Raw genomic sequence first — 26,854 nt, forward strand, 5'->3', positions numbered from 1 at the left:
GGGGCAGCGGGGCCGACGTCTGGGCTGCGGCGCAGGGACTGAAGGGGCAACCGGGCGGGCCAGGGTGTGTTCCGAGGCGGCGGACCCGGGCGCCGCCGGCTCCTGAGGGGCGGCTCGGGCCCTTTCTGGCCCGGGCTGGGCCGTGGGGCCGCGGGAGCAGGGCGGGCTGCGCGCCGGTCCGGCCCTGCCCTGCGGCCCGCCATCGACGTTCCGGGCCTCTGGGCCGCGCGCCCGCCCGAGGGCTGCGGGTGCGGCCGCCATGTGTAGACCTTAAAGCGCCTATAGTCTTGAAGCGCTTTGACATCTCCGAAGGGCTTTGTATTGCAAACTAAACCGAAGCGCTTTGTAGTCCCCGAAGCTCTTTGACATCTCCGAAGTAGCGCTGTGCAGACTGAAGCGTTTGGTAATCGCGGAAACACGTTGTGGGCTTGGAAACCGATCCGAAGCCTTTAGTAGATCTTGCAGCATTTGACTTCCCCGAAGCGCTTTGGCATCTCTGAAACCTAGAGAACTGTGATGGGCAGTGGAAAGAAGGGGGAAAGGTCAGTAAGGTTGGTTCCTGGCTCTGACCTTCGGGCTTGCCCTCGCCCAGCGGGCCCCGGGATGGCGGGGGTCTGAGGAGGGGCAGCTAGGACGGGTGGTGTTGGAATCCAGGTCCTCGCTTTACCTTGCAGGTGCCCATGGCGTCGGAGCGGCGCAAGGTCAAGTACCACTGGAGCAGCACTTCGGAAGGGAGTTCCCGCAAGCGCAGCTGCCTCCGGGAGACCAGTGATGTGGCCCCCTCCAGACGGTCAGCTCGTAGCTCTTCGTCGCGTTCGGGAGGGGCCAGAAGTCCCAAGCGCCTGAAAGCCCACAGGGAGGACGATGTGGCCTGCTCACCGAGGTTGCCCTGGGACTCAGCCCACCGCAGAAATTCCTCCTCCTCTTCCTCCTCCCATTCCTCTGGCCCAGGTGTGGACGGGGCTGCCTCCAAAGGCTGCCTGATTCGGAGCACACGGGGTTTCCTTTCGTCAGGGGGATCCCCTCTGCGCCCGGCCAACTCCTCGCTAGAAGAAATGGCTTCTCTTGAAGAGGAAACCTATAGCCTTAAGGTAGGTGGCTGCAACGCCTTGCAACCGGTGAAGCCCCTTCCACGGGGCTTGAGATGTTGGGGATGGGAATTTTGGTGGAAGGAGACTAAAAAAAGACAATGTTCTTTAAGATCTCTAGTGTCTTCCCAGAGGTCTACTTCATGTAAACACAGAAGACCAAGTACGAAGTCTTGGGCAGGGAGGTGGCCTAAAGTTCCCTGGAGAGGTAGTTTTCAAACTTGGTGGCACTTTGGAACTGCTTGGAAAGCTTTAAAACACTTCGTCCTAACCCACTCTTGATTTTATTGGGCTAGGGTATGGTCTCTTCTTCCACAGTTGTAAATCTCCTCAAGTAATTGTAATGTGCATCCAGGTTAGAGAATCACTGCAGTAGAATGTGGATTGCATGCTTGGGAGACACAGATGTATGTATTTTAGTTGTAAATTTAGGGATTGTGTCCTTGTACTTTGAACCACTCTAAATAAGAACCAGGAAATAAGAATTTGGTTTTGATATAGCTTTTCACTAAAGTTATGGTTTCCAGAATGTTGGAGTTCTGGTTGGTGGGGTAGGGGTTGTTTTGCAGGTTAAACATTTAGTTCCCCAAAGGGAGCACACAGGAGGGTTTCTGAGCATTTGCAAAGGGAATAAGGAGTGCTTCACAGAGGAGGTTTACACCCACTCATTCATTTTATATTGTGGTTTTTTTTGAGAGGGGTAATGAAATTTTTCCAGCTGGTGTGTGTGTGTGTGTGCAAGTTGAACATGAGTCTGTTGGAAACAGAAGCAAATACAAGTCAGTCTCTTGTCTCCTCTTTCTTCATTAGAGTAGAGCGAACACTACTTAATATTACTGGCCATATTGTTAAGCTTCATCCACTTATTCAATCAGGTTTTGAACAAGTATTTATTGAGGGCCTAGTTTGTGTCAGGCAGTATTCTAGTTGCTTGGGATTCTCCAGTAACAAAACAAAGATCTCTGCCCTCTTAGAGTTTACATTTTAGGTTTTGGAGCTCTGGGCTTTAAAAGGTGAGTAGTTCTTTCTGCATGTGGAAGAGTGGAGAAAAAGTCTTTATTTGGGGTGGAGGGAAGATGGGCTGTCCCTAGAGAAAAGTTATTTTACAAAAGCAATAAAAACAAAGCCTCAAGGAAAGTGGGTTTGTCTTTAAGTCCGCCCAGTGGTTTCTTATGTGGACCTGAGAAATGAGGCTGTAGTATTTGGCTATTTACCCTGGGGAACTCTTGGGCTAAGTGCTCCAGGCCAGGTGTTTTCAGTGTGGACCTTGAAGAGCTCTTGGAAGGGCATGGGATTTTTACAAAATTTAATGGTGAATTGAAAAGCTTTTTCTTTGGTGTGAGAATACTGAATATGGCTCATGTAAATAAGGTGAATGTGGGGTTTTGCTCATGCAATTTAATCTTGTTATTAATCCTTCTTGATGTAATTTCAGTGGATTTGGGTACAGCATAAAATATCAGTTGATTACCCTGGCCTGTGTGGCTCAGTGCACCAAAGGGTGGCAGGTTCAATTCCCAGTCAAGGCTATGTACCTGGTTTGCAGGTTCTTTCCCCCTTGTCAACGTTTTTCTCTTTCTCTCTCTCCTTCCCTCCCTCCCACTCTCTAAAAATCAATGGAAAAAAATATCTTCGGGTGAGGATTAACCAAAAAAAACCAACCAATTGACAAAATTTAACTTCTATGGCAATTACAGATAGAGTGAAACCTGGTATTAGGAAGGGCAGAAAAATTAACCTTGCTTAGCCTTTGAGGTGTGCTCCATCCTTGGCTCAGGCTGTCCGGCAGGTTGGGAACTCAAGATGTAGGGTATGGTCTCTAAGCCAGGTGGATCTAATCCTATCATGGACCCACCTTTCTTTCATTTAGCCCTAAGCAGTCTTGTTTTGTCAAAATCAATTTAATGGTTAACAACCATGGAACAATGAATGGTCTCAGAAGTCTTTGGGTTCACCAGTACCTTGCTCTCGGTCAATAAACATTTGAGGGTTATTGTGTGCCAAACACTCTGTTGGGTCTTGGAGCCTTGAAATGGTTTCTCAGGAGCACAGTCTTTTGGGAGGGTTGGAGAAGTCATGAGATTATCTCATGGTATGGTGTGGTGGAGCAAAGAGCCCAGAATGGAGGCTGGAGACCTAGGCAGGGGGCAGATTGCTGAAGGGTTTTATTAGCCAAGGGAATTTGGATTTCATTCTAAGCCATTAGAGAGTTTATTCAGGATTCTGTACAGCGGGAAGGTAGATTCGCATGTTGAAAGATCACTCATGTTGAGTAAGGTTAGAATGTGAGGGTGTTGATGCCCTGGCTGGTATGGTTCAGTGGTTAGAGGGTTGGCTCTCCCACCAAAGGGTCAAGGGCAAGTACCTGGGTTTTGGGTTCATTCCACGCCTCCCATCGGGACTCGGGGAGGCAACTAGCTGATGTGTCTCTCTCACATCAGTGTTTCTCTCTCTCTCTCTCTCTCTCTCTCTCCCCTCTCCCACTCTCTCTGAAAAGCAATGGAAAAAATATCTTTGGGTGAGAATTAACAACAAAAAAGAATATGATGATGTTGATACAGTAAACCCTCAATTTAATGAACTTTGGATTTAATAGACAAAATTTCCGGTCCGTATGTCATGTGGAAATTAACACCCTGTTAATTTTAAAATGCTTTTAACCAAGATTTTGCTTATAATTAAACTAACAGGTTATTTTCACTTACTTATTTTTGTTAATCCTCACCTGAGGATATTTTTTCCCATTGCTTTTTCAGAGAGAGTGAAAGGGATGAAGGGGAGGAGGGGGGAGAGAAAGAGACAGACAGACATTGGCGTTGATGTTCTCTCACATACACTGGTTGCCTCTGGCAGTCACCCCCGACCAGGGGTGAGGAGTGAACCCGCAACCCAGGTACATGCCCTTGACCAGGAATGGAGCCCCAGTGACCTTTTGATGCTTGGGCAGCGCTCTAACCACTGAGCACATTGGTCAGGGCAACAGGTTATTTTTTTTGTTATTAACTCTGTTATTTTTAACAAATTTTAGCAGTTAGGCCATATGTTGGGACAAACACTGTAGTAATTTTGCCAACATAAATATTACATATCTACAACTATAGTTGACATATTTAAATCCAAGAGTCACTTCTGGCAAACAATGTTCAGTAGTAGTTTCAACTGGATGTTCCCGAAGTGCGCTAAGCCAGGCCCAAGCTGTGTGCATTTGTTTACTTGAGGTAACTGGTGAATGCAGGCATTTACTAGACCTATTTAGTATAAATTTAAAATTACGGTGATACATATAGAAAACTTTTCTGTGAAATTAAACTTTTCATACATACTTAATTTTAATTACACAAACATGTCTACATAAGTAAAAACAGGTAAACTAATTTCTCAAAAATTTATTTTTTTATTATTTTTTTTAAAAGATATCTTTATTGATTTCAGAGAGAGGAAGAGAGACAGGTAGAAACATCAATGATGAGAAAGTCATTGATCGGCTGCAGCCCGCAACCTGGGCATGTGCCCCTGACTGGGAATCGAACCCTGATCTCCTGGATCCTAGGTCGATGCTCAACCGCTGAGCCACGCCCGGCTGGGCAAATTTCTCAATTTTTTTAACATGCATTTGGAAAACCTACTTTATTATAACGTACTTTTGGCTTTAACGGACACCCCTCGCTCGAATTAGTCCATTGTATTGAGGTTTTACTGTATTATCAATTCTAATTATCTTATCTCTAGCACTGCTAAGGGCTCTTCCTAGAGTGTGTTTGTTAGTTTGAAAACAAGGTGTACATTATTTTACTCATCTTGATAAATTACAAAATGCCTCTTACCTTCCCCTCAATCTCTACCTCTTCCCCTCTTTCTCTGCAGTCATTTTTGAACTTGTTAGTCTAATAATTCCTGTCAGTAAGCACAGCGGGGGGGGGCACTTACAAAAAATCGCATGTTCTCCCCTAGTTCTTCCAAGGTCCCCTCAGCACTCTTCTCTTTCTACCCACACATCACCTGTTCTTCTGTGTTTGCTCTATGACTTTTGAGGAATACACAGTTGGCTTTGTGTGTGGTCACCCCTACGGCCCTTTCACTGCCTAAGCACAGAGGTCTCTGCGCCAGGTCGTAGAATATTCAGGGGGAAGATGTTTGTTTTAGCTTGTTGTGGCTGCTATAACAAAATACCACAGACTGGGTAGCTTATAAACAGCAAATTTATTTCCCACAGTTCTGGAGGCTGGAAGTCTGAGATCAGAGTGCCAGTGTGGTCAGGTGATGGCTCTCTTCAGGGATGCAGACTTTTCATTTTGTCCTCACGTGGCAGGGAGGAGTCATGGGAGCTCTCTTGGGGCCTATTTTTTTAAAAAATATATCTTTATTGATTTCAGAGAGAGGAAGGAAGAGAGAGAAAAACATCAATGATGAGAGAGCCATTGATCGACTGCCTCCTGCACATCCCTGACTTGGGATTGAACCCACAACCCAGGCATGTGCCCTGACTGGGAATCGAACCTCGATCTCCTGGATCAAAGGTGTTTGCTCAACCGCTGAGCCATGATGGCCAGGCTTGGGGCCTTTTTTATAAAAGCACTAATCCCACTTCTAAGGGCTCCACTTTCATGACCTAATCACATTCCAAAGGCTCCTCCACCTAGTACCATCTTCTTGGGCTCAGATTTTAACATGAATTTTGGGAGTGACACTTTCAGGTCATACCTAGACTGGGGCATTTTGGAATCATCAGAGATTCCTTCTTGCCAACCTCACATTATTTGTTCCTTACCACCTCTAGGACAATTGTTTGAGAGGTTTTCTCCGATTCTAATGGTAGCTGATGATCTTTGTTTATAGAGAAGATTAAAGGTGTCTATTATGAACACCTTCACCTACCTTACATTTAGTCTTTATTATGACATAAAATTTTATATTCAATATAGGGAAGGAAGAGTGGGGGGGACATTTGAACATTTATAATGTGATAGACATTGATCAAATATGATTCTCAGTGTTTGACCTGCAGACTTTCATAAACCTCAGAGTCTTGTGAAGTAGTATTATCTTTACATATTAGTTAACAAATATTTACATATCAATGAACAAATATTTGAGCACCTACTATGTGCAGGCACTGAGAAAATGAGACTCAGAAAGGTTAAATAACTTGACCAGGGCCATACAGCTTCTACACAGCAGAGCTGTGATGTAATCCCAGAGCAGACTCACTTCAAAGGCAGGGTTCTTTCTACTGCTGCCCTCTGGAGCACCTACTCTGTCCTGGCCCAGCATTAGATGTCAGGGATGGGGAGATGCAGAGGGCAAGATTCTTCCCCTGAGGAGCTCTCTTCAGGGTGACACAGCCCAGACACAAGAAACCATTGTGTATCTTGGCTCTTGAATGCTAGAGCTTTCACATGTGACCTGTTTCCTCAGCAGATGTCCAGTGCTTGGGTGTTTTAGTCTGTTTTAGAGGCTAGATGTGCAAAGAATAAGGCAGTGGTCGACAGACTGAAAAATCGTTCATCACAGTGCAGTGCATGGAGTGTTGTAACAGCAATATTTGAAGTACCAACAGTCAGAGGAATAAGCGACAATCATAGGGAAAGTTCTCACAGAAGAGGCGTCGTTTGAGTTCTGATGGACAAGGAGGAGGAAAGGACATTTCAGGCAATAGGAACTGTGTGTGTCAAAAAGTGTCAGGGAATACTGCTGGTCTGAAGTGCTTGGGACAATATTGGTTCCTGCGGTTCCTCCTTCCCCTCTTCTCCAGCACCTTTCTTCACTTCCCGGACACCTGGGATATGGAGAAAGGTGGGAAATGATGCGGGAAAGAATGGTTGGGGAGCAGCCTGGGAAGGGCTTCCAATGTCATGCTTGGGAGTTTGGGTTGTATTCTGTAGGCAAATGCAGAGCCATTGAAGGGTTTAAGCTGAGGCGTGACACTGCCAGGTTATAGAACTCATGGCTCATTGTAGAGAAAGGATGGGGGGGAATAGGCAGGGACCTTGTTAGGAACTGTTGAAAATGTTCAGGCTGGGCGCTCTCCCTCTCTGGAGCACACCTGAGCCTTTCCTGTCCCCCCTCCCCTTTCCCCCAGGCTCCTTACCTTTACCCTTCTTTCTCCTAAGCTCCAAGGGCCTTTCCTTTTGCTTCTAGAGGTAGCTTGTTTCCTGAGCCCATTATTTCTGCAGCTCACGTCTACCTTTGTGACTTTCTAAGAAATTGTTCAGACTGGTAGTGATGAGAGCTGGAAGGACATCTCCACTTGATCTTCCTACCTCCCCTCAGAGGTGCACAGTTCACTCAGCAGTACTGTCAGGAAAACTAAATCCTTTTTTTAGAGAGAGAGGAAGGGACAGAGAAGAGAAAGAAACATCAATGTGGGAGAGAAACATTGACCAGTTGCCTCTCGTACTCATCCCAACTGGAGATTGAACCCGAAACCTTTTTTTGTTTTTTGTTGTTAGTTCAGACTTTATTTATTTATTTCTTAATTTAAAATATTACAAATGTCCCTTTTATCTCCCCAATGACTCACTCCACCCCATCCCACCCCCTCCCCAGTCCCCCTCCCCACCATTGTCCATGTCCTTGGGTTGTGCATATACGCATATAAATTCTTTGGTTACTTTCTCCCCCTCCAGTCACCCCCCCCCCACCTCCCTCCCTCTGACATTCGTCAGTCTGATCTATGCTTCCATGTCATTGAATCTATTCTGTTCATCAGTTTATTAAGTTCTTTAGATTTCACATATAAGTGAGATCATGTGATGTTTGTCTTTCTCTGCCTGGCTTATTTCACTTAGCATAATTTTCTCCAGGTCCATCCATACTGTCCCAGAGGGTACAAGAACCTTCTTTACAGCTGCATAGTATAGACACTTCTCCAAAGAGGTCATACAAATTGCCAAGAGACATACGAGAAAATGCTCAGTGTCACTAATCATCAGAGAGAGGCACATTAAAACCACAATGAGGTATCACTTCACACCTGTAAGAATGGCACTGTCAACAAATCAACAAACGACTTGTGCTGGCCGAGGATGTGGAGAAAGGGGAACCGTAGTACACTGCTGGGGGGAATGCAGACTGGTGCAGCCACTATGGAAAACAGTATGGAGGTTCCTCAAAAAATTAAAAATGGATCTGCCTTTTGACCCAGTGATCCCACTTCTAGGAATATATCCTAAAACACTATTAGTGAATCCTGAAACACTAATCAGAAAGAATATATGCACTCCTATGTTCATAGCAGTGCAGTTTACAATAGCTAAGATCTGGAAACAGCCCAAGTGCCCATCAGTAGATGAGTGGATAAAAAAGCTGTGGGACATATACACCAAAACCTTCTGGTGTACGGGATGACATTCCAACCAACTGAGCCACTCTGTCAGGGCTAAATCTCTCCTTTTCAAAGACAGGTGGTTTGTCTCTGCTCTTGTACTTTCTGCCCAATCTTGACCTTTATATCCTCCTATCCACTGTTGAAACTCTTCTTCAGTGATCTTAGGTCCTCATGGTCTTTTACATCTCAGCCTTTGATGCTGTGTCTCCCTTGGTTTCCAGGATGTTAGGGGGGAACTTGAATCCTCCTTCTGCCTCTTAAAATCCATGTGACAGTGTCCCTCTCTGTAAAGAGGGGTAACGGCTGTGGCACCTCTGTAAATTGTAAGTCCTTATGAAAATATAAGGTATGTTATTCCTTACTTTTTTTTTACTCCCACAAGTACAGTCCTGGTCTTCTGTACCAGGGTTTGCAAATGCGGTCCATAGGCTGAATGTGGTCAGCTAGGTCCTCACAGTATTTAAAATTTTGGAAAGTTCACATTAAAAATATATGCCTCTAGCCCTGGCTGGTGTGGCTTAGGGTTGGTTGGATGTGGTCCCATGCACCAGAAGGCTGCTGGTTCAGTTCCCAGTCAGGGAACGCACCCAGGTTGTGGACTGTCTCTCCCTCTCCCTTCCTCTGTCTCTGAAAGTCAATCACACACACACGCACACGTCTAGTTCAAACCTCTGCCTTGAACTCAAGACTTGAGTGACCTTCTCCCTTTCCCTACTTTCTAGCCAGTTTCCTATTTTATTTTTCTACCTGGCACTTTTCACTCTTTAACATATATACTCTTTTGCTTCTGGTTTTTCCTTCCCTCACCAACTAAAATATAAACTCCAGGAAGCAGGCATTTTTTGTATGTTTTATTGAAAGCTAAATTCCAGATATAGAACAGTGCCTACTGGCACATAGTTAAGTGCTCAACAGATACTTGCTAACTGGATGAAAAATTCATTAAATTTGAGATTCCTGTCTTACTTGAAAAACTAGAATCTATAGCTCTGGGTTTGCACTCCCAAGTGGCTACAGGTGGCTTGAGGTGAGGAACTGTGGCCATTCAGAAGGTGCAGGGGCTCCTCAGTTTGCTGTAGACCACACCTTCCTAGGGGAGCAAGAGAAGAGCAATTGGTCCCATAGGCAGAGGTGGGGAAGTCAAACAAGGGGTGAGGGGCCTTAAATGTTAAAATGAGACTGAGGCAAGGGTATCCCAAGCAGAGGAAATGAGATGTGCCAGTGACAGTGTATAAGAGGGTGTGATGGGCTGAGAATGGGCAAGTGATTGGTAGCAGTCAAGAAGGGGGGCTGGGAAGTGTGGCTGTGTCCTGAGAGCCTTCAAAATTATTTTTAAATTTATCTTTATTGTTGAAAGTATTACAGATGTGCCCCTTTTCCCTTGTCGATCCCCTCCACCCCACATCCACCCCACCCCCAGGCCTGTGTCTGTGTCTATACCAATGTCTGTGTCCATAGGTTATGCATATAAGCATATCAGTTCTTTGATTAATCTCTCCCCACCCACTCCCCCACCCCGTCTTCCCTCTGAGATCCCTCAGTCTGTTCCATGCTTCTGTGTCTCTGGATCTGTTTTGTTCATCAGTTTATTCATTATATTCCACATATGAGTGAGATCACGTGGTACTTGTCTTTCTTTGACTGGCTAATTTTGCTTAGCATAATACTCTCTAGTTCCATCCATGCTGTCCCAAAGGGTAAGAGATCCTTTTTTACAGCTGCTTAGTATTCCATGGTATAATTGTCCCACAGCTTTTTTATCTACTCATCTACTGATGGGCACTTGGGCTGTTTCCACATCTTAGCTATTGTAAATTGCACTGTTATGAACATAGGTGTAAGTTCTTTCTGACTGGTGTTTCGAGTTTCTTAGGATATATTCCTAGAAGTGGGATCACAGTCAAATGGCAGTTCAATTTTTAATTTTCTGAAGAAACTCTATACTGTTTTCCATAGTGGCTGTACCAGTCTGCATTCCCACCAGCAGTGTACTAGGGTCAAATTTATTTTTAATATTATTTGATTTTCTTAAATATGGAAGGATATAAAGAAAATAAAAATGGCCCATAACCTCCTTTCCCAAATGATCCCTGTAGACATTTTAAAAAGTCTAATCTGTTAGAAAATTCAGAGATTCAAAATGAAAGTAAAAGCTACCTTTCCTGTCCATCTCCCTAAAGTTAATAGCCAAAGTTTTGATTTGGGGCAATGAGTTTGCAGAGAACTTCAAGAAGGCTGGGGGTACAGTGGGAGCACACTGCCCTCAGGAGTCAGAAGATTGGCATTCACTCCTCACAGGGCCCCTGGGTTTCCTTGACTCTTAGCTGTGGGATTGGGTTAACTGGTTTCTGGGGACTCTTCCAGTACTAAAACGTTAAGCTTCTGTTTTGCCTGGGTGTGTTCTGAAGTATGTGGTAGTCTTCCCCCTCAAGGAGCTTGCAGTCTAGTGTTAGTAGACTGTTGATCTTTCATCTCATTCCTTTCCACTGCAGTATGAGGATATTATCTGATAAGTGTGAGAAAGTATTAAGCAATAGCAGCATGTCCTGGCCGGTGTGGTTCAGTTGGTTGGAGCGTTGGCCTGTGCACCAAAAGGTTGTGGGTTCGATTCTCGGTCAGGGTGTGTGGCAGGAGGCATTGATGGATATTTCACTCTCACATCGATGTTTCTCTCTCTCAAATCAAAAGCATGTCCTTGGGTGAGGATTAGAAAGAAAGAGAGAGAGAGAGAGAGAGAGAGAGAGAGAGAGAGAGAAAGCGAGCAGTTTAGTTCCTTTTACAGTGGGTGGGATGGAAACCATCACTTGGGGAGAATCTTTGTCTTAGCTGCTATCACTGTCCCTTTGATTGGTGGAGCCCCACTGGTGTTTAATTTGTCAAGTGCTTCATGTATGAAATAACCTTTTCATGTTCTGTTTTTTTTCTAGGTTAATTCCAAAGATAGTTCTTGTAATTCCGCGAACTCTGAGTTTGCAGCTGAAGCTGAGGGTCAGAATGACACAATTGAGGAACCAAACAAGGTTCAGAAAAAGAAGAGGGATAGACTTCAAGACCAGGGCTCCACAATGATCTACCTGAAGGCTATCCAGGGCATTCTGGGAAAGTCAATGCCAAAAAGGAAGGGAGAGACTGCAACTAGGGCAAAACCAAACGCAGGAGAGCATCCCAGCCGTGGAGAAGGACCAGCCAGGAGTGTCACTGTGTCTGCTCCTCAGAAAGAGAAGGAGTCAGCCCCAGAGGTCAGAGTGAAAGAGGAAAAAAAGGCCGTGCTGGAGAGGAGCGGCTTCTGTGAGCGGAGAGTGGTGATAGACCCTCAGGAGGAACCCAGCGAAGAGCCACTTGGTGATCGAAGGACAGTTATTGACAAGCACTCTCCATCCCTAGAGTTTTTGGATGACTCTGACTCTAATTTAGAAAGCCAAAAGGTGAGTCTTGCTCATGCCAAGCATGGAGTTTTTAGTTCTCTTTATTAAATGTAGTGTTTGGACTTTCTAGTTTGATCCTAAGTGTTACTCATTAAAGCAGTGCTTTACTTAGGATTCCAGGCAACAAATTGATGGTTCTCTCCTAACATACCTTTCAGAGTTATTAAGAAACCTCAATTCAGTGCTTTCTTGTTTTAGGGTTTATATGTTAAGATATGGATTTGCCTGCCGTATAAAGGCCAAAATAACAGTGGCTTAAAAAAAGTAGAAGTTTGGTTTGAGGAGGATGACTCCAGAGTGTTAGGGACCCTGGTGCCTTCTCTCTTGATGCTCTGCTGCTCCTCAACACAGTTTCCATCTTGTGTCTGAGATGGCTACTCTGATAGGGCTCAGATTACACTGACCAGTCCAGCCAATAGTAAGGGGAGGAAAGAATAACGTACGCCTCCTTTTTTGTTAGTCCTCACCTGAGGATATTTTTCCATTGATTTTCCACCCCCCAAATAAGTAAAATGCAAATACATTTATTCTAAGCCTTGACACGACACCCAAAAATAGTTTCTACTTTTTGAGAGTATTTTAGCTCTCAGCTTGAGAAGTTTATCATAAAAAGAAAGCACCAAATCTAGCCATGTTATCTTCTAATTTAAAAAAGTTGGTAGTTTTATCTTTTCTGTAAAATAAAGTTTATTTGGGACAGAGCAATTTCACTATGCCATTAATTTTTTAAATTAAGTCAAAGCTGTTACGTTCTTGGCCTAAAGTGAAGTTAGATGTTTTGCAAACACAGAGTAGATATATACATAAGGAAATGTTAAGACACAATTTTAGAATTCAAAGTTAACTGATTTTGCACATCATAAGTTTCCACAGCAGAAAATTAAAGGTGAAAATAAGATTATAAATTCACTATAAATCTATAAAAGAAATAAACATGTTTCTGAAAGCAAGTCAGTAGTAGAAATATCAGATAAAGGTATATAATACAAGCTGATGTATTAAAAACTTTGATATAGCAGTTCTATAAAAACCAATATGGTTTCTATGAATAAATTTATTTTAAATTAATAAATTAATCATAATTAAAAATTTAAAGTTTTCATAAGTAGAAATAATAGACTATATATTGAGTACATGGGATTCCCATGAACAATAACAAACTGCTTCAACATCACTTCATCCAAATATTGGTTTAAAGTTATTCAAATGCATTTAAAGATTATAGTTGACTGATTTGTGACTGAATTCCAGACTAAATGTATAGCAATTCTATAGTGCTGTCTGCTTGTTTTTCATGTCATCAAAGGGTGAAACTCCTTTTGTAAGAAACACGATAGCCACACTGGTTACATACAGTAATCTAATTAGCATATTTATGCAGAAAGCGCTCAAATGCATCATAGATGGCTTGTCTGAAGAGTCCTTGTTTAAAAAGATAAACACTTATATGACCCTGTTCTAGATAGCAGATTTCACAACCAGGCCAAATTTCTGGTAGACTTTGAATTTCTGTTCGTGGAATATAGGCATCTTCTTTGACTTGAACCACTGAGAAATTTGCTACATGAGTACATTCATCCATGACTCCTTTCATAAACAGTAATCAGTATCTTCTTTCTGAAGATTCTTTCCTCTTTGTTCTTTACTGAGTAGGCGGTATGACTGAGGATTACAACTTGTATAACTTTTGTTGGTTGAAAGCGTTTGATTGAAGCACTCCATCTTAGAAGTATCTTGCAACAAGAGTCCTTCTGATGTGGCACTTAAAGATGTTTTACTAGATTTATGGCACCCAGAAGGTTTTGAGGACACAACTGAGTCTGTCATATCTAAATTTACAGTTCTAGAAACCAGATTGTCTGCACTACTAGGGAAGCATTTCATGAACTCTTGTCCCATTTTGAAAGGATCTCTCCCACAGTATTCAAGCATGTGAATAATTTCTTCCTCATAAACTGTCTGTGTATAATACAGCTTTTCCACCTCCATCCAATTAATCAATTTATTCAGCACACCCGTAGGGAAGACCCCAGATGCTGTGGACCAAGACAGACATGGAATCAATGGCATGGGCTTAGGCCAGTTGGATACTGCTAAGGAAGCCATGTGTCCTCCCATGGATATTCTGGTCATTCCTAGAGGTCCATAACCCTTCTTCTCTAGCCAGTGCAAGAGAGCTGCAGATTCTAAAACAAGAGCTCCTCCCATCACAAATAGGTCAGACATGTTTTTTAAGCTAGACCTTCAGCAATGTTGAGCATTTCTTTATATCTGTGCATCAGTTTCGTTTCTTCTGGGCATAGTCTGACGTCATCAATAAGGGTTTTCTAACAACAAAGAAGCCATTCGGGCTTTTTTAATCATAGGACGAGCCATCAGTGTTCATCGTCTCCAGTAATGATGATCTTCTGTTCCAGCAAGATGAATGCATATGGGTCTATATTTGCTCTTCCATTCTTTAGACACAATAAATTGGAACCTTGTAATAACAGATTCAATTGGCATGATATCAGGCACATAGTGAGCCATAGGGGAAACAAAGTGTCCATCTAAGGTCTTACAATCTGACTGCTCTTCAGTCTTACTGATGTATACTGGATAACCACTTGAAACCAGATTCTGACATCTTTCTTGATTTCCAGTTATCTTTCTGAGTTCAGAGAGTCTTTTAAGATCCTCTGGCCTTCCCCATCTTCTGATAAAAAGTTTTATAAGGAGAAGCCTCTGGTATAGAACGTCTAACTTGCTCACACCCATCAGTAGTAAACAAACATTGGCTGATCAGTGGGTTCCTGCTGTCTAGTTGACCGAGTTTCCCAGCACTGCCTATGCCTTGTTTCCTGGGACTCTCCTTGAGTCCAAGCTCCAACCTCAGTGCCAATAGCCTTTCCAAGAATGCAATTTCCATTGATATTTTAATTTAATTTTTATTTTTAGAGAGAGTGGGGGGGAGAGAGAGAGAAACATTGATGACACATGGATCAGCCTGCCCCCTGCACACACCCTGACGGGCTGGAACAAACTGCAACCCAGGTATGTGCCCTTGACCAGCATTGAACCCATGACCCTATGGTCTGCAGGATGATGCTCTAACCACTGAACCACAGCAGCCAGGGCTACACTTCCTTTTTTTTCCCTTTTTAAAAAATATGTCTATTGATTGCAGAGAGAGGAAGGGAGAGGGAGAGATAGAAACATCAGTGATCAATGATGAGAGAGTCATTGATCGGCTGCCTCCTGCATGCCCCCCACTGGGGATCAAGCCTAGAACCTGGGCATGTGCCCTGACTGGGAATCAAATCTTGATCTACTGGATCTTAGGTCAATGCTCAACCGCTGAGCCACATCGGCTGGGCAACACTCCCTTTTAAGAGCTTGGCTCAGAAGTCCACATGGTATCTACTCATATAGGAATCTAGAAACCTGGCTAACACCTAGCTGCAAGAGAGTCTGGAAAATTAACTTCCATTTGGGCTGACTTAAACACAGATAAACTTTGATTGCTACTGAGGAGAGAGTGAGCCCTGACTGAGTGGCTCAGTTAGTTGGAGCGTTGTCCCATACACTAAAATGTTGCAGGTTTGATTTCCATTCAGGGTGTGTACAGGAGGCAACCTATTGATGTTTTTCTCACATCGATGTTTCTCTCTCCCTCTCTAAAAATCAATAAAAACATATCCTCAGGTGAGGGTTTTTAAAAAAACCCAAGAAAGCCCTGGCCAGTGTGGCTCGGTTGGAGTGTGGTTTCTTGCATGAGAAGGTTGTTGGTTCTATTCCTGGTCAGGGCACATACCTAGTTTGCGGGTTCAATCCTCAGTCGTGGTGTGCAGGAAGCAACTGATCTATGTATCTCTCTCACCTCGGAGTTTCTCTCTCTCTCTCTCCCCCCCCCCTTTAAAAATAATAATAATAAAAAAAGCTGTGTGTTTCAAAAGCCTCTTAGAGATTCTGATGTGAAACTAAGTTCAGGAACCACTGCACCATTTATTGTACAAACTAATTCAATAAATACTTATGAACACTCTATGCCAGGCACACTGTTCTAGCTATTCGGAAGACTTCAGTGAAGAAAATAAAAATTCCTGACTTTGTGGAACTTAGGTTCTAACAGTGCTAACTTGATTTAATGCATTGTATAGTTCTGGTTATATGGCACCTACTGATGTAAAATAACCATTTTATTTTGCTCTCACTTTTGAGTAAGGAATTCAGAAAGGTCCAGACTGGGCAGATCTTGCTTTGGAGGGGGTCTCTTACGTGGTTTCATTCAGATATTGGGAAGGCTGCAATCTGAAAGCTTAGCAAAGCTTGACATACAAGATGTGCACTCACACATTGGGCAGTTGATGCTGGCACCTACATGTGACCTCTCTAGCATGTCATCTTGGGTAGTAAGATTTGTTTCTTTATTATTATTTTTTAAAATATATCTTTATTGAGTTCAGAGAGAGGAAGGAAGAGGGAGATAGAAATATCAATGGTGAGAAAGTCGTCATTGATCAGTTGCCTCCTGCATACCCCCGACAGAATCAAGCCTGTAACCCGGGCATGTGCCCTGGCCAGGAATCGAACTGAGATCTCCTGGATCCTAGGTCAATGCTCAACCGTTGAGCCATGCCTGGCCCGGCATTGGGCAGTAAGATTTCTTACACGGTTAGCTTCCCCCAGGAGAGCAAGCTGAGAGAACCAGGGGAAGCTACAAGGCTGTTCTGATCTACCCTTGGAAGTTGTGCAGTCTCATTACTGCATTCTCTTGGTTACAGATAAGTCACCCTAGCTGGTTTGGCTCAGTGGTAAGAGCATCAGCCTGAGGACTGAAGGGTCCGGGTTTGATTTTGGCCAAAGGCACGTACCTCAGTTGCAGGCTCCATCCCTGGCCCCAGTCAGGACGCATGTGGAAGGCAACCAATCGATGTGTCTTCGCTCACATCAGTGTTTTTGTCTGTCTCTCCCCTTTCCACTGTCTCTGAAAAGCAATGGAAAAAATATTCTCAGGTGAGGATTAAACAAAAAAAACAAGTCAGTAAGTAGGTTGGCTCAGGTTCAAGGGGAGTGGTCTCAAACCCCATCTTTCAATGGGGAGTAGTGTCAGAATTTTCAGACACATCTTAAAACTGTCACAACCAAAGTCCTGACTGGGTAGCTCAGTAGGTTAGAACATCGTCCCAGTACGCCAAGATTGCAGGTTTGATCTCTAGTCAGGGTACATATAAGAATCAACCAATGAACGCAGAAATAAGTGGAACAACAAATTGGTGTTTCTCTCTCTCCCCCTCTCTTTCAAATCAATTTAAAAAAATTGTTAAAAAGAACCAAAAAAAACACCCTGGCTGATGTGGTTCAGTTAGTTGGAGTGTTGTACTGTAGACCTTTTGGTGGTAGGTTCAATCCCTGGTCAGGACACATATCCAGATTTTGGGTTTGATCCCTGGTCAGGTTGCATACGGGAAGCACATCAGTGTTTTTCTCTCTCGCCCCTGTTGCTCTCTTTCCCTCCCTCCATTCCTCTCTCTCAATTTAAAAAACAAAAAAAAAAACCCCTGCCACAACTGTGTGGTTATGCATTTTGAATGTATTAGAAACATGTTAGAGATGAGATGCCTGTCACTGTTTTTCTCTAAAATTCCCAATACACAGAGCAGTTTTTCTCGAGGGATCATTCAGAGAGGGAGTGCAGGTATAGCATCCCCCTTTAGGGATGAAATTATGAGTTTATCCCCTGAGCCTGATTTGACTGTTCATAGCTGTAACCTGGCTCACTATCTGGAAATTATAAGGAAGCTAGGTGACAGGTGAGCCAATGCAAGGCCTTCACTGTGGCCAAAAATCAAGCCAGAGCTTATGTTCTATAGATGACAGAGTATGGGATGGGAGGCTGTGTTCACATAGGAAGGCTAACCCTTTGTTGTCTCTTTTCTGCAGCCTAAAGAAAGGGAGGTGGTGATAGAACACACCTCTTCAGGAAGTGACTGGTCTGATGTGGATGAGGTCTCCACAGTCAGATTCTCTCAGGAGGAGCCCATTTCGCTGAAACTCTCAGCAGTTCCAGAGCCTTCTGCCTTTCCTACTGACTATGTCATGTACCCGGCTCACTTGTACAGTAGTCCTTGGTGTGACTATGCCAGCTATTGGACCAACAGTCGCAAGCCTTCTAGCTACCCCTCCATGGGCAGCAGCAGCAGTGACACGTTGCAGGCTGGGAGGAGCAGCCGGGGCCTCCTGAGTGATTATTCCCCCAACTCTACATTGAACTCTCAAAACACCTCCAGAGATCTGGAGGTAACAGAGGAAGGCAGATCCCAGAATTCTCGCTCATTTCATTTCTCCAGAAGCATAGAAGAGCAGGTGAAGGAGAAAAGAACATTCCAGGAGGAGGCACCACCCCGTTCTTGTGAAGGACGTGCATCTAGCTCTCTGCCAAGAAGCCATCTGGAGCGAAACCTAGAGGAGGGTTTCATCGATACCCATTGTCACTTGGATATGCTCTATTCCAAGTTGTCTTTCAAAGGGACCTTTAGCAAGTTCAGAAAAATTTATAGCAGCTCCTTCCCTAAGGAATTTCAGGGCTGCATCTCTGACTTCTGTGATCCCAGGACACTGACAGATTGCCTATGGGAGGATTTGTTGAAAGAGGATCTGGTTTGGGGGGCCTTTGGTTGTCACCCTCATTTTGCACGTTACTACAGTGAGAGTCAAGAAAGAAATCTTTTGCAAGCCTTAAGGCATCCCAAGGCTGTGGCATTTGGGGAAATGGGCTTGGATTACTCTTATAAATGCACCACGCCTGTTCCAGAACAGCACAAGGTAATGAGATTCTCTCTAGCTTGCTTTAGTTTTTTTTTTAAAGTTCTTAGTTTCTTAATCCTCTCGTGAAAAATCTGTACAATCGCCACAGATAAAGTCACTGAAGAAACTTTTTTTTTAGAAAATATTTTTATTGATTTCAGAGAGAGGAAGGGAGAGGGGGAGAGAGAAAACATCATTTATGAGACAGAGTCATTGATTGGCTGCCTCCTGCACGCCCCCTGCTGGGGATCAAGTCCAAAACCCCCCCGCATGTGCCCTGACTGGAAATCGAATCTCGATCTCCTGGATCATAGGTCGATGCTCAACTGCTGAGCCACGCTGGCCTTGTGTCACTAAAGAATCTTTACTCCTCCTCTTTGCCAGCATCACTATAAGCCTTTGCAGTCCCTCTGACTTTCTTCTGTTCGGGAGTTTTTCTTATATGGCTACGTCTCGCCAGTCTCTGTTTGGGTTCATTTTTCTTTGCGTAATCTAAGGAATCATAAATCATGCCAAAGCCACTTGTTTTGCCACCACCAGAATGGGTTCTGAATCCAAATACAAAGATGACATCTGGTGTGGTCTTATATATTTTGGCTAGTTTTCCCCGAATTTCTGTCTTAGGTACTGTTGCCTTCCCAGGGTGCAGGACGTCAGTGACCATTTGTTTCCCCTAAAGTAGTCTGTTGGTCATGAACTTCCTGGTCCAGATACTATGTTGCTATGATGGTGGCCCACTTGCTTACAGTTTTTATTTACTTATCTTTAAAAATCCTCACATGAGGATATATTTTATTGGTTTTTAGAGAGAGGAAGGGAGAGAGAGAGAGAGAAAGAGAAACATCGATGTGAGAGGAAAACATCGATTGGTTGCCTCCCATATATGCCCCAACAGGGAATTGAACCCACAGCCTAGGTATGTACCCTGACTAAGAATTGAACCTAAAACCTTTTGGTGTATGGGACAGTGCCCAACCAACTGAGCAACCTGGCCAGGGCGACTTGCTTACAGTTTTAATTCCTCTTTTAGTTGTTGAAATCTAACAATGGGGTTTTTCCATTTTTGGGGACGGGGGGGGTTCTCCGCTTTTAGAACTAAAGAATTTAGAACTCCTTAATATTTAATTGCTCTTATCCAGACCATCAAGATGTCATTTCTCAAATTCTTCACAAGCTATTTCTTTCAGCTTTATTATGTCAGAGGGGGAGGAGGAGTTAGGTACTTTATGACTACTTATGGCTAGTGTTACGTGTCAAAACATTTGTTTTCCTTCTTGGGAAGCAACAAATTTTGTTTGTTTATTTTTATTCTGATTTTAAAGTTAAATATGCACACTGTAGAATATTTGGAAAACACAAAAATGTATAAAGGTGATACTTTCCCATTCCACTAGAGATAACCAATTACCATCTTAGTATTTTCACTCCCAGTATCTTTTCACCATGGAGATTTGGCAGGGTAGAAGTAGTTACAGCATTTCAATGGAAGTTTCTGATTTAGGAAGGAGCGGGACAAGGAGAAAGACCCTCCTACTTCATCACTGTGCACGTTGCCAGTTTGAATTTGTTGGGTGCTGTCTTCTTGTTAATGCCTGTTAGGCCTGGGTCTGCATGCCCAGTATGCTCAGGCTTTGGTGAGCATGTGTGGGTTCCAGCCTGGGCAGAATTTGATACCAGCTTTCCTAATCGATGTGTCACTCTTACATTGATGTTTCTCTCTATCTCTCCTTTCCACTTTCTCTGAAAAGCAATGGAAAAAATATCCTCAGGTGACGATTAAAAAAAAAAAAGAAATAACTTAGGATGTTCAGATGTTTCCAAAGGATTTTCTTTGAGGTGAATTTGCTAGGACCTGTTAAGTTTACTAAATTCCAAACAGGATGATTTTGACTTGAGGGTCATTGATCAGTTGCCTCCTATTGGGGATTGAACCCACAACCTGGGTATGTGCCCTGATCGGGAATCAGACGCACCACCTTTTGGTGTACCAGACAGTGCTCCACTAGCCAGAGCTGGGTGAGATTTTGTGTGTGTGAATGTTTTCAGTTTTTGACTTGAATGGGTTTCTAATATAGTGTTTCAATTCAGAGTTAGGTTTGTCTTGTACATTCAAATAACCTCTTGCCTCAGCAGAGTTCCTATTTTATTTTATTTTACTTTATTTTATATTTTTTTATTGGTTTCAGAGAGAGGAAGGGAAAGGAAGAGAGAGATACAAACATCAATGATGAGAATCATGGATCAGCTGCCTCCTGCACGCCCCCTACTGGGGATTGAGCCAGGAACCCAGGCATGTGCCCTGACCGGGAATTGAACTGTGACCTCCTGGTTCCTGGGTTGATGCATTTTCCTTTAGTTGAAAACACAGGTTAAACAAGAGTTACATCAGAATTGTATTGGCTCAGTGCTTCTATTATGAGAAGAGGAGTACAAGTGTTAGACTGGAAAATGACATTCTCAAGTGAATATCACCTGATTCAAATTACCTAAAGCATCATATTATTTTATGTAAATGCAAAATGAATTATATTCCACAATTAAGAAAACTACTTATGGAAACATTAAGTTTAAGATGAGGTAATTTATTTATAATGAATTAATACTTTTGTTCTTTGTTCTAAACCTGAACTTGTTGAGGAAAAAATAAGTTCTAGCCCAACTTTTTTCATTTAAACCATTAACAATATGTGCATTTTACTAATGAAGGTTTAAAAATGGCTAGTTTTTAAAAAAATATTTAACATATCTGTAGGTATTCACCTGGAAGAATATCTGATTTTGGTTGAGTAAATATGTATTGCCCTGGCCAGTGTGGCTCAGTTGGTTTGAGTATCATCCTGTGTACCGGAAGGTCATGGGTTCAATTCCTGGTCAGGGCACATACCTAGGTTGTGGGTTTGATCCCTGGTCGGGGCACATTCGGGAGGCAACCAGTTGATGTATCTCTCTTGCATTGATGTTTCTTTTTTTTTAAAATATATCTTTTATTGATTTTAGAGAAAGGAAAGGAGAGAGAGATAGAAACATCGAAGATGAGAGAGTTGTCATTGATCAGCTGCCTCTTGCATGTCCCCAAATGGGGATCGAGCCCACAACCCGGGCATGTGGCCTGACTGGGAATCGAACCGCGATCTCCTGGATCCTAGGTTGATGTTCAGCAGCTGAGCCATGCCTCGCCGGGCTTCATGTTTCTTTTTCTCTCTCTCTCCCTTCCTCCCTCTCTAAAATTGGAAAAAAAAAAAAAATGTATAGTATTTATCTGAAAGCCAGGCATTGATTGTGTGTTGGTGTGTGTGTGTATGTATGTATGTATGTAGGAAAAGGTATGAAAAATGATCACCTCTTGGGAGTAGAGGTGGGGACAATGAGGGGAAGGACATTTAGCTTGTACTTTCTGTTAGCCCCACTCTGCTCCTGCAACCCCAGATAAGCATGCTAGCGGTTGCTGTGTGGACTACCTGGGTTCACATTTGAAGGGTGACACTACAGCTTCTCAGCTGCAAGTTACTTGACCTGACTTAGAGCCTCAGTTTCTTCAACTGCATGATGGGCTAAGAGCAGTACCTACCTCAGGGTGCTTGTGAGGGTTACGTGTCATAATGTACCTAAAGTGCTTTGAGCACTCCCTGGCTCTTCAGGAAGACCCAGTAAGTCTTATTTATTACTGTACATTATACAGTATAGTTTAAAAATACAGAGTTAGAGACAGTAGGGCTGCCCATTGGACCCTGGGTGTTCTGGAGGTAACAGGCTTCTGAAGTGGCCCTAACCTACGCATGTTCTCACTTTGTCTTCTCCCAGGTATTTGAGAGACAGCTGCAGTTGGCCGTGTCTTTAAAGAAGCCCTTGGTGATTCACTGCCGAGAAGCTGACGAAGATCTACTGCGCATCATGAAAAAATTTGTGCCCTCGGACTACAAGATCCATAGGTTAGGTGGGAGCTTCAGTGGGCAAATGAAATGAATACTTCCTCTGTCTAGGATGTTAGTTGGAAAAACCAAAACTCAGTAGGAGAGCATGGATGATATGCCTTTATGTAGTTTCTTTACTAAAGATTAAGTGTTAGGTTGAACCATATGAAATTTCTGATATTTGACCATTTTTTACTAACAAAACTGCAACTTCATATGGTTTGAACTACTACCCTAAATGACCAATAAGCAAGAAGGGGGCTTTCATGTCCTCTGTCCTGGGTGCAGGCTAGAATGGAGTTTCAGTTCTCAGAAATGAGGACTGTTGATTTCAGGAGAGGTTTCTGTGGAGTCCAGTGACTTAGCACGCAGAGAAGATTCCAGGGCGCCTGAAAAGACATTTTCTTTCCTTTTCAAATTTGAAAGCTCAATAAAGTACATGATGTGCTTTGTCTGAATGATATTTTAAGTTCACTTTGACAAACTCTGTGATCTCTTTCCCTGTACGTGTCCTGGGTGTTGGCTCAGCTGTGGGAGACAGATGAGTCAGTTGGCGACTTCTGTAGAGAGCATGGGGCTGAGGTGGGCATATGGTGCTGTGAGAGCCAGAGGAGGGGCCATTAGCTAAGCCTGGCTGGAAAGGGATCAGGAGGTGATGCCTGGGCTGGCTCTTTCAAGATGTGTGAGATGGATTAACTGCATAAACAGGGAGTCTTGGTCTTGACAAGTGGCAGAAGTGGGTGGGCCTGTCAGGCCTCTAGGCTGCTGCCTTTCAGGTGCCCAAGCAGAGAGTGAAGCCTCTGACGGAAGCCCTGAATTTCCAGATTGGTTAACAATATATATATTATATTAAGAACGTGAACAACCATCAAATTAAGAGAAGGAAAATTCACCTATAGCCTCACTCCCTTATATTTTTATTTTTTGTTTCCTTTGAGTTCATTTGCCTACATGGACATAATTTTTATCTACTGTAGTTATAATTTTACAGGGGCCACAGTTTTAAATTCTGCTTCTCTTTCTGTGTCATAAGCATACCCTGTCCATGTATTGTTGCTATATGTTCTTCTTGGTGATTATTTCGAGTGGCTGTATAGTATTCTGTGGTGTAATAGGTTGATGGGTGAGCATTGCTCACCAAGAGTCCTCTTGGGTCTTAATGTAGTAAAGCCAGCACTTGTCTGTGTTTACTGTGGAGTCCTTCCTTTGGATGCAGTCTTTCCATTTCTGGAAATTTATCCACAGAAAATAGTTTAAAAGGGTTATATGTCTGGAGGGAGTTGGGGGCTGCTGCAGAGGGGATTGTGAGAGCGCTCATCTGGGCTTTTCCTCTCAGGCATTGCTTCACTGGCAGCTACCCGGTCATCGAGCCCCTGTTGAAGCACTTTCCCAACATGTCTGTGGGTTTCACGGCAGTCCTGACATACTCCTCTGCCTGGGAAGCCCGGGAAGCTGCGAGACAGATTCCGCTGGAGAGAATCATCGTGGAAACTGATGCCCCCTACTTCCTGCCTCGACAGGTAGGAGTGTCTTCAGGCTGAGTTGAGGCACTGGGGAGAGGGTGGGGAGGTGGGTGGTCACACCCTTACAAGGTTGGCAGGGCCAGAGCCCCAGTGACTTCCAGGTCCCACCCTTTGCTGTATAGATGTCTCCTTATATTGCTCTGTAGAACCAAAAGTCTAGGGGGCTGAGAAGCTGAAGGGTAACCACTCTCTTCCAGGCAGTGCAAAGCCCTACCCTGTAGAGGGTAGTCCAAGGAAGCGTGGGACCCTGCTCACCCAGAGCCCCCCATGACTAGGACTCTCCCTGCACCTGCAGGTAAAGGGGTCTCTACAGGGCAGCCCCAAAGAGGTCCTTACTGGGGAAGGGCCGGGGAGGGAATTCTGTGTAATGACTGTGCACAGAAGGCACAACAATGTTCTGAATGCTTGATATCTTCCAGGTTCCCAAAAACCTTTGCCAATATGCCCACCCGGGCCTGGCCTTGCATACAGTTCGAGAGATTGCCAGGGTCAAAGATCAGCCACTCTCCCGCACCTTGGCTACCTTGCGTGAGAACACCAGTCGCCTCTACAATCTTTAAGCAGAGAGGGTGCAGGAGCCTTCTATAAAAGGTCAAAATTTACATATATATTTTTTAAAAATCAAGTCAAATCTGCTTTTCTACATTTTATTAATGTAGAGAATATAAGCATAGGGTGAGCATTAAGTCTGATTTTTCTTGAGCAAACTTGGTTTGAAACCTTTTTCCTTTTCTCTTTCCTACCCTCCAGGACAACACGACCAGTGACCTAACAGAACATAGGCTGGGTTTCATCTCTGCCTGGGTCCCAGGACAAGGGTGTGTTTGGAGAGCCCTTTGGAATGGAGAAAAACCAGGACAGGAAATAGGATGTTTTCCTTGAAACGTTGTCATAAGGCTTTTGCTCCTGGCTGGTGGGCGGGTGGGGGTTTGCCTCCCAGCCACATGCTCCACAGCAGTCAGGGAAGAAGAAGAAAGGCTGGTAGAAAGGTGAAATAAGTTTGCCAATCCAAATCCCTGTTTTCTGCAGCCTGTGTTTTTTTGAGCAGTCTGTGAATAAAGTCACCCTCCTACGCGTCTAAGCCCATGTCACTGTGTAACTTGGTTCCTGGTCCTCAGTTCTAAGAATGAACTTTCAGTGGGAAATCTCCTGTGGGGATCTTTGCTGGAGATCTGTGAAGTTATTTCCCTCCCTTCCCTGGATAACTTCAGTTTAGCTGTCGCTGTTGCTGTGTCGACTCTGCATTGGCACAGATGGAAGGACCTCGACTGCTGCTTTCACTGGTTCCATTGCCATCTGTACAGAGCGGGCAGAAGGGCACTCATTGTCCAGGGAGAGTCCTGGCTGATGGAGATCTTAACAGATTGGGGAACTCAAGGAAGAGGCCTTCTTGAGGAAAAGGACCCTAAAGAAAGTGTTTCTACGTACTGATGCCCCCAGGGCTGCAACTCGGCTGCGTTAAACTGATGGAGGATCCAGTTTGTAGCAGAAGCTACCTGCTAGTCTACTGTCAAGGTCCCAGCCACACTCTGTTAACATTTTTGCCCTTTTTCCCTGGAACAGTGGACCAGAAATACTCATTCTGTTTCATTGTATATGACAGCCTCTTGTGTGCCCCTTTCAGGTTGAGAGGTAAATCAAATTCTCCAAAGCTCTGCTGGGGTCACTCAGTCATGTTCTATTGCCTTTGCAGAACAAGCAGGCCTGGTGTGTATAAATCTCTCAGTCCCCCTCCTGGCGGTCTCCTTTGCCTCTGCCTCTGCTTCCTCTATGCCCTTTCTCTGTGTTGGAAGTGAGAGCCTCTCCTTTGACTTTTGAGCAGCTGGGTCATCTCAGGTTTTGAGCTGTGTTCTGCTCCCTGTTGGTGCCTTGTAAAGGTATATTCATTACAGGCCCTGGAAGGTTATAATGGTCAAGGGGTAAATGTGAGGGCACTGCACTTTGTCCAAAAAGGATCCTTTACCCCAATCTGCAGTGAGATAGGCCACCAGATTCCTTGTGTGTTTTTTGAAAGCCAGTAGCTGAAATTGTAAAATCCATTACTTAATGCTGGATTTCTCTGGGTCGTTTTGGAAGGTGCATTTGAGCCTTGTAAGTTAAAAGGAAATGGACTTAACATTTTTCCTATATGGTATTTTTGTTTTGCCTCTGTATACAAGTTGCTGGCCTGAGAAGTGGGCCTTGATTCCCTGTTGACCTTCCATGGATTAGCTGTGTGTTGTGTGTGCCTCATGTTTGCCAGTGTGGGGAATAGGGGGCTTGTTCTCCTGTTTGGAATGTTTGGGGAACTGCTAAATATTTCAGAGTGCTTCATTGTCACCCAGATGAACTGCAGCATATCCATCTCCTTCATAAGCCCTATATGTCAATACTGCCTACATGGGAAACCAACTAGTCCTGCTTTAGAGGGTTAAAAGTGATGACTAAATGGATATCTCAGCCTATGCAGTCTTCCTGCCAAGGTAAAGCATAAGGTGCTATATACTTTTATCTCCAGGATTTAGAATTATCATTTCTGTGCTGTGGGCGTGAAAGCTGGTTGGCAATGTTTTTGATTTTGGATGGCTGACTTGATTATTTTTGCTGTGCTGCTGGAATGCCTCTGTATTACCCCTACCCTTGACCATCAGTTCTAAAAATAAAGGGATGGATTCTCAGCCAACTCCCATGCTCTCCACGTTTGTTTAGAGTTCTCAGAATAAGAACAGTGGTTCAGTTGTTGGCTGACTTCATAACCTGTGAACCCAAAGGTCTGAAGACATTCTTGAGTATACATGAATCTCTGCAAAACTAC

The 26,854-nt window shown here is 43.9% G+C and overlaps 1 protein-coding gene and 1 pseudogene across 4 annotated transcripts; one reads left to right on the forward strand and one right to left on the reverse strand.

Moving 5' to 3' along the window:
- Positions 1-26,722, forward strand: TATDN2 (TatD DNase domain containing 2). 3 transcript variants are annotated; one of them, XR_014000434.1, is made up of 9 exons: positions 284-542; positions 675-1,091; positions 11,343-11,840; positions 17,763-18,644; positions 22,428-22,555; positions 23,874-24,057; positions 24,258-24,355; positions 24,480-24,651; positions 24,811-26,722. XR_014000434.1 is itself a non-coding variant. In XM_081160535.1 (8 exons), the coding sequence occupies exons 2-7, from the start codon at positions 681-683 to the stop codon at positions 24,618-24,620; spliced, it is 2,244 nt and encodes a 747-aa protein (XP_081016661.1). In that variant the 5' UTR covers positions 1-542; positions 675-680; the 3' UTR covers positions 24,621-24,651; positions 24,811-26,722. The 3 variants fall into 3 exon arrangements, 2 of the variants coding, with proteins under 2 accessions (XP_081016661.1, XP_081016662.1); XM_081160535.1 differs by lacking the exon at positions 24,258-24,355 and having other exon boundaries at positions 1-542; XM_081160536.1 differs by lacking the exon at positions 24,258-24,355 and having other exon boundaries at positions 480-551.
- Positions 13,201-14,282, reverse strand: LOC308568090 (protein ABHD18 pseudogene; annotated as a pseudogene). The gene has a single exon. The product of its transcript is annotated as a protein ABHD18 pseudogene (transcript).
- Positions 26,723-26,854: the final 132 nt, after the last annotated feature.

The sequence above is a fragment of the Miniopterus schreibersii genome, assembly GCF_964146895.1.
Source record: "Miniopterus schreibersii genome assembly, chromosome: 15".
NCBI lineage: Eukaryota > Metazoa > Chordata > Mammalia > Chiroptera > Miniopteridae > Miniopterus > Miniopterus schreibersii.

What these genes read in the sequence shown, in the direction of transcription:
- TATDN2 (XM_081160535.1), top strand. Translation starts at nt 681, where the DNA reads ATGGCGTCGGAGCGGCGCAAGGTCAAGTACCACTGGAGCAGCACTTCG. An exon ending in AGGAAACCTATAGCCTTAAG is followed by an intron (nt 1,092 to 11,342) that starts GTAGGTGGCTGC and finishes TTTTTTTTCTAG; the next exon opens with GTTAATTCCAAAGATAGTTC. An exon ending in TCGGACTACAAGATCCATAG is followed by an intron (nt 22,556 to 23,873) that starts GTTAGGTGGGAG and finishes TTTTCCTCTCAG; the next exon opens with GCATTGCTTCACTGGCAGCT.